General features: G+C 36.5%; 1 protein-coding gene across 1 annotated transcript; it reads left to right on the top strand.

Moving 5' to 3' along the window:
* The first annotated feature begins 676 nt into the window (after nucleotides 1-676).
* Nucleotides 677-7101, top strand: LOC127085007 (glutamyl-tRNA(Gln) amidotransferase subunit A, chloroplastic/mitochondrial). The gene is made up of 10 exons (XM_051025562.1): nucleotides 677-1304; nucleotides 2737-3048; nucleotides 3257-3436; nucleotides 3563-3657; nucleotides 3796-3871; nucleotides 4013-4090; nucleotides 4489-4582; nucleotides 4668-4717; nucleotides 5921-6034; nucleotides 6623-7101. The coding sequence occupies exons 1-10, from the start codon at nucleotides 753-755 to the stop codon at nucleotides 6710-6712; spliced, it is 1641 nt and encodes a 546-aa protein (XP_050881519.1). The 5' UTR covers nucleotides 677-752; the 3' UTR covers nucleotides 6713-7101.
* Nucleotides 7102-7304: the final 203 nt, after the last annotated feature.

Genomic DNA, 7304 nt, shown 5'->3' on the forward strand with positions numbered 1-7304 from the left:
TGACAGTGTAAACCAATGAGATTTGTGTATCCCGCCACATCACACTTTTATTTTTAAAATACTCTTATGATTTGGCAATATAAAATGTTTTGATGAATGTCAGTATAATATTTCTTTACACTGACAGTGCACTACTTTTAACCTCTATAACGAATTGTTAGTTGTTTGAACAATTTTATAAAATAATTTGTTGATTTTATAATCATGAATTATTAGATGATTTGATAATATCAATGAATAATTTTTTAATAATTATAAAATAATTTTTTTTATTTAGACTAAATTTTATGTTTTAAAAATTAAATATTTTTGTGTATTTCTCTTTATTTCATAAAAAAAGTTTCAATTTCTTTTATATATACCTAGAAAAATAAAAGAGAAAGAAAGATGAGAGAGAAAATTTTAAAATAAAAGAGAGAAGATGAAGAAAATTGAAATGAACACTTGGTATGTTAGGAGAAGTGGATGAGAGAAGTTGTGTGATTGAGCTAGTAAAATACATGTCACATGTATAATAGAGATATATAAATGTTTTAATTAGAACATTGTTGTTTACTGATTAGGCTTATTTATCAATGTAAAATTTTAGAAGAGAAATGGTAAAATAGTAAGTTTAGACAATTGATTTATGATAGGTAGATAGTAAATTCAGAAATTCATTCTAAAATAAGCCAAAAAAAATATTTGTAGTCTTTGTGCTTGGGTTGTTATATGTTCTCTTTTCTCTCACGGAGTCACGGTAGAGGAGCAAAATGAAAATGCTATCCACACTTCAAACCCCTCGTTCCACCCTCTCTCGTTTCTCCATCCCCTCCACCATCACCACCTTCACTTCCCACTCCCAAAATCTCCCACAAGCTTCTATCACCACCCAATCCCCAACAACCTCGCAACCCCAATCCCAAATCCTCTCAATTCGTCACTCCCTCCTCTCCCGCAACCTCTCCGCCGTCGACCTAGTCCGCTCCCACCTCACGCGCCTCCGTCTCACTGAGCCTCACCTCCGCTCATTCCTCCATCTCCCCGACGACCAGACTCTTATTTCCCAAGCTCATGACCTCGACCGCAGAATCGCCGCTGGGGAGGATGTTGGCCCTCTCGCCGGCGTCCTTGTTGCGGTCAAGGATAATATTTGTACGGCTGACATGCCGTCCACTGGTGGTTCTCGCATACTTGAGAATTACCGGCCGCCGTTTGATGCTACTGCTGTGAAGAGAGTGAGGGAATTGGGTGGCATTGTTGTTGGGAAAACTAATATGGATGAGTTTGGTATGGGTAGCACCACTGAAGCCTCTGCATTTCAGGTTCTCTTTCTATATATATACGTTCAATTTGAACTCAGTTTTTTTAATTCCCGTACCCTAGTTTGAAACTTTGGATCATAATTCCTAGTGAATTTCAGTATCAGTTTCTCTCTGAACGTGTTTAATGATCTTTCCTTCTTTTTCTGCACACTAGTATGAATCATCAGTCGTAGTTGATTTTAATTCAATGCATGGAAGATTATTTGTTTACAAAGGAATGATGGTGGTGATTTATTTGATAATCTGGAAGGTTTAAATAACTGTCGCGTCATGGTCATGGTCGCGTACAGGTTGATTGCGGTCGTCGCTGTATGAATTAATCATAATTTGTTTTTCTTTTCTTAAAATATTGGAATTTGCACCTTCTGATACAGTTTGTTTTCGCAGTGTTTTAAAACCTTGGATGTTGAGTTGTGGGGTTTCTGATCTCTGAGCCCTGTGCATTTTGTTTTAGCATTGCATACTTTTCTTCCCCTATCTCAGTACATATGGGTTAAGTGGATTCCTCTGTCAATGCTTATATAAATGATTGAGTTTTTAAATCCTTAGAATTCATATAGTTCGTGGGGGTTCGGGAACTCTACAATATTTGAAGGTACAAAAGAAAATCCATTTCATTTTTTTTTGCTTTGTATTGTAGTGCATTTCCGTTTGTTCTCTTTTTACCTGGTAGTTTTTTTTTGTGTTGATTTTAAAGATCAATGTGCTTTTCTTTTCCGGTTTGAGGGGCCATTCATGCTGAATTTAAATTGAGTATATATACTAACCTTATTTTTTTGGTTTTTAAGATATATATTTTATTGTTGTTGATGTTTTCTATATGGGAGATTCTTAGATACATTAGTGTGGGTTCAGTGTTGGTGAGAAATCATGACGATTTATGATCCACTTGGCTGATGTCGCGCGCATTGAGTGGCATGATTAAAGAACAGTGTCTAGGTGTATCTAAGAATGTTTCCTCTCAAATTTCAAATGACATACCCAGTTTGTAGTATTGGTAGTGAATGTGAGAAGCTGTGAGTGGTGACATTATGTAGTTACTTGTTTCAGATAACTTGTGTTTAGCAATTGAATTAAGCTCGTGAGCAGGCATTCTACATTTGTTTAGGAGAGAAAATGAGAAGAATTAAAATTGCCTATTGGATCCCCTGTAGGGACTGTGGGATTTAGAGAGAGATTGTAGAGGAACCGGGTCAGCTGAAAATTGTCGATGAGTGACCCGATAGACGCATAAAGCGGTGCATTTGGATCCATATAGTGCTAAATTTATATTTTTGTTATTGCAAAATATACAAAAAGTAGAATTGTGTTCTTTTGTTCTCTGTGAGTGGGTAGGCTAAGCTTTTATAATTTGGTTTCTAGTTTATTACTTGTATCGCCCATTTGTAACTGGAATATGTTTACTCAGGTGATACCTATGTTCATTCAATAGGTGACTGCCAACCCGTGGGATGTTTCTAGGGTACCGGGAGGATCATCTGGAGGATCGGCAGCTGCAGTTTCTGCCAGGCAGTGTGTTGTATCGTTGGGAAGTGATACTGGCGGAAGTGTGAGGCAGCCAGCATCTTTTTGCGGCGTCGTAGGTTTGAAGCCAACATATGGGCGTGTCTCAAGATTTGGACTTATGGCGTATGCATCATCCCTTGATGCCATTGGCTGCTTTGGTTCATCGGTCGCTGATACTGGGATTCTCCTTCATGCAATTGCTGGTCATGATAGATTTGATGCCACCTCAAGTAAACAGGTATAAGTTCTGACCATGTTTAGTATAAATGTTGTAGGTTTCTAATATCTCATTATTCACAATGATTATTGACAATGTTTGGTATAATCTCTGTTCAATATGATAGGTATTTGCTGAATTTGTTGTTAGTGTTTATGCTTTTTTTTTCTTTGTTATTATACCAATTTCTTTTCAACAATGAATAATTAATAATAATATAATTTTTCAGGAGGTGCCCAACTTTCTATCTCATTTTGACTCTGCAAGTTCTTTTGAAAGTAAGCCCTTGAAAGGGCTGAGAGTTGGTTTGATCCGTGAAACTATTGAAGATGGTGTTGAGGCTGGAGTAGTTTCTACAATTCGTGCTGCTGCTTCCCATTTTGAGGAATTAGGATGCACGGTTAATGAGGTCCTTCACTTCATTTTTCTATAACTCTAATCTGAATGATAGTTTCTGTAGTTACTCTACAGGCTCATATTATTACAATTTATTCGTCTATTAATTCATCCTTTTCATTTGTCCATGAACTTACAGGTGTCGCTGCCACCCTTTTCGCTTGGATTGCCAGCTTACTATATCCTCGCTTTGTCTGAATCATCTTCCAACTTGTCTCGCTATGATGGTATTAGGTCAGTGGCTGACTCCCCGTGTATCCTTCTCTCTCTTCGTCCAAATATACACACAACTCAACACTGTTTTATTTTGTGTGCTTTATTTTCTTTGACAAACCATTTTGCTTGGCTTGGATCCATCTCCTCTATATCTAGATATGGAAACCAAGTTTATGCTGAAGAGCTAGGCTCTCTTTATGGAGATTCCCGAGCCAAAGGGTTAGGTTCAGAGGTGCACCCCCTTGAGCCTTTCTTAATTTCAAATTTGGCTGCAAGATTTTTGATAGCCTTACATATAACTATATAAAAGAAATAGTCCATTTTTGTATTTATTCCTCTTTTGAGTTGGCTTTCTATTTTTTATACATTTCAGGTGAAAATGAGAATTTTGATGGGGACGTATGCCCTTTCAGCTGGTTACTATGATGCATATTACAAGCGAGCACAGCAGGTACTGCTTAGTTAATTTTATGTTTTTATTGTAGGACTGATCTACCTCTCAAGTCTTCACCCAAGGACTCAGATAAATACATGTAGAATATAATGTTACTAAATATAGATATTCTAAGTCTTCACCCAAGGACTCAGATAAATACTACTCTCACGTCTTTACACACACACACACTATATGTCCACTCTTGTCTGTGTCTTTTAGAATATAATGTTACTAAATATAGATATTACTGTGATAGTTAAACTATTGCTTCATTTCCTAGGTTGTCTTATCGATATTCTAAGTTTTTGTTTTAGAGGTTTTGGAACTTCAAGAAGATGTTTTATGTGTGTTGTAAGTGTTTGTTTTAAAGGTTTGGGAACTTCAAGATGTTTTATGTGTGTTATATATCGCAGGTGAGAACCATTATAAGGAATAGCTTTAAAGAGGCACTGGATCAATATGATATCTTGATTTCCCCTGCAGCTCCTTCAGCCGCTTATAAAATTGGTAGGCATCTGCATATCACTCCGTTGGCATAATTGCAAGTTAGTCCCCGCAGTAGTAATTGTTTCATTGTCTTTGAGATTTGCAGGTGAAAAGAAAAATGATCCTTTGGCTATGTATGCTGGTGACATCATGACTGTGAGTATTTCATTCTTCTTATTGGCTAAATTTCTGTCTCATACTTCTAATTGAATGTGAGCTAGACAGTGTTTGGACGAGGTTTGGATTTGTGCTATTCAATTTAGACTCCATGGAACTTAAGCTTGATTCATACCAGAGTTATCAATCCCAGATAGCGGAGCGGAGCGGCCGACCCCAAAAATGGGATAGTGGCATAACCACTATTGGATTGTTTTCGCGTTCAAAACAGTTCAAACCTGCTCAGGCCGGGAAGCGCTCCACTCCTGCTACCCTTTAAACATCAAATAGCGGCCGCTATTCCAAATTGAGAAGCGAACCGCTCCTCCATAGCGGAGGGTCATCGCTCCGGGTCGCTATCCCGGGATAGCGCCGCCGCTATCCCGGGATAGCGCCGCCGCTATCGATAACTCTGATTCATACATGAGTAACTAAAGCTTAGAGTTTGAGTCATTGAGCTGGCCGCAGCACTGCTTGTTTATGCCTTAGATAATAGATATTCAATCTAAACCAGTGTTGCCAATTACATATTGTTAAAATTCCGGTATGCATTAGTGCTATTGTGCCGCTATAGCGGCTATTTAACAACATTTTGTACTTCATGGCATATTGCAGAACAATAGTAGTTTGTCCAAATTCCGCTACACTATAGCCCGAAAGCCGATATAGCGGCTATTTAACAACATTGATCTAAACGGTCTCAGAATTATCTTCATTAACCATTAACTGCAGGGCTGTTGTATTGTATTAGTGCCTTAACATGTGTCAATTATATAGTATTGTGAATTATAGTTACTCTGCAAAGGAATATATCCCTGCCAAGTTATGTCATTATTCCACATAAGTTGTGTTGAACTAGAAAAAATAGAGCCATGATGTTGTGAGTCTGTGTCTCAACTACACAGCAGAGTCGGTTTTTATAAGGTTCAATTCAAAGCAATAAATACAACATTAAAGTATGAGATATTTTTCCTGTTTACAAGATGTGATATGATAGATATGTCTATACAGGAACCCTATACAATAAATATAAAGATCCTAATATATTTTTATTAAGTTGGAAGAAAACTAGTTAATTACCCGGTGATTTAGAGTTTGATATTCTTTGTGAATTGTTTGTAATTTCATTTCTAGCTACTTTATTTACATGAACATGCCAAGTATAAAGTTTCCCTTCTCTATTGGCTGTTTCTCTATTTGTAGGTAAATGTCAACCTAGCTGGACTGCCTGCCTTGGTTTTACCTTGTGGATTTATTGAGAATGGAACTGCAGGCCTTCCTGTTGGCCTGCAAATGATTGGTGCAGCATTTCATGAGGTATTGAGTTTCCCTTTCTATGTATCCTCTAGTTTTGTTTTCTTTTCTAGTCTTCCTTTCTTCAGAGTATTAAAGAGGCAAATGGTTGTGACCTAAAGATTATTTGCACTTTAATTTGAAGAAGATTTAACACGGCCATATATTAAGAAAAATAAAGCCATGTTGTTATGGAAACAACTTATTGTTCATAAGCTACTTTCAGATTACTTCTATAAGGTTTCCATGATAGCTTATAAAAACATTACACGAAAACAGTTTGACTTTATTTTATCTTTTGTTATAGAAATAACTTATACATAACACATACATAATAAGCATGTAATTAAGTTGTTTAACCAAACCAGGCCTAAAACTGGCGCTCCACGATGACAGATAGTGAACCGAATGGTTAGGAAAATTCAAAAGGAAAACAGTAAAAAGAACCTCGTTAATGAAATTCAAGTTTTCTTCAAAAACGAATTACTATACGTGATTCGTGCTTGGCTTCGTTTTTGTCATAGAAAAGTGCACTTGATCGACATTGTCATGAAAGACTGTTTTTTGTCATTGACCAATAGAATCATTCTTTGGCTTGGAATTTATTTGCAGGGAGAGCTGCTGAGAGTGGGACATATCTTTGAGCAAACACTTGAGAATGGTAGATTTGTTCCACCAATTGTAGCTGATAGCGTTGAATAATGGATCATTCTACCTCCTGGCGATCCATAAGTTATTTCATCAGTTTCACGACTATCTGGTGGCTGAAGCTGATATGTTTAGACCGTTCAGCGTTATTAGCGGGATTCAATATGGTTTTACATTCCAGGCAAGAGTTACTGAATGTAAATTGAGCTGGGTTGAATTTTCCACTCTTTGAAATTGAGAATGTTCACAACAAGTCAGGAACCTTTTCTAGTTGCTTTTTGTTTTTAAATTTTTTTGATCGCTAGCCATTCGCATGTACCAAAGTTAATTTGTTTTATTTAGTGTAAAATCAACTAGATTGATCAATGTAAATGAGCAATTGGTATTTAAAATTTACCAAACAAGTTTGCCTTGTAATTTATTGTTGATGATTTCTTTATTCATTTTGAAGTGTTATAAGTTTTTTGCTGAAAAAATCTGTTTGAATCTCATATTTTTCTTTATAGATTTGCCAGGATACTAGGCTTTAAGTATGCTGTTCAGTTTACATTGAATTATACTTGTTATAATAAGCAACGAGGCTAGCTTATTTATGAGCTGGACTAATAAAAGTTCGTATGATATTAAAATCCCAATCAACCTATTC

The sequence above is a fragment of the Lathyrus oleraceus genome, chromosome 5 (assembly GCF_024323335.1).
Source record: "Lathyrus oleraceus cultivar Zhongwan6 chromosome 5, CAAS_Psat_ZW6_1.0, whole genome shotgun sequence".
Taxonomy (NCBI): domain Eukaryota; kingdom Viridiplantae; phylum Streptophyta; class Magnoliopsida; order Fabales; family Fabaceae; genus Lathyrus; species Lathyrus oleraceus.

Bases quoted from the DNA above. Each gene is read 5' to 3' on its own strand.
- LOC127085007 (XM_051025562.1), top strand. From the start codon at position 753: ATGAAAATGCTATCCACACTTCAAACCCCTCGTTCCACCCTCTCTCGT. The intron at 3,049-3,256 runs GTATAAGTTCTG...ATAATTTTTCAG, and splicing joins ATGCCACCTCAAGTAAACAG to GAGGTGCCCAACTTTCTATC. The intron at 3,658-3,795 runs GTCAGTGGCTGA...CTCTATATCTAG, and splicing joins TCTCGCTATGATGGTATTAG to ATATGGAAACCAAGTTTATG.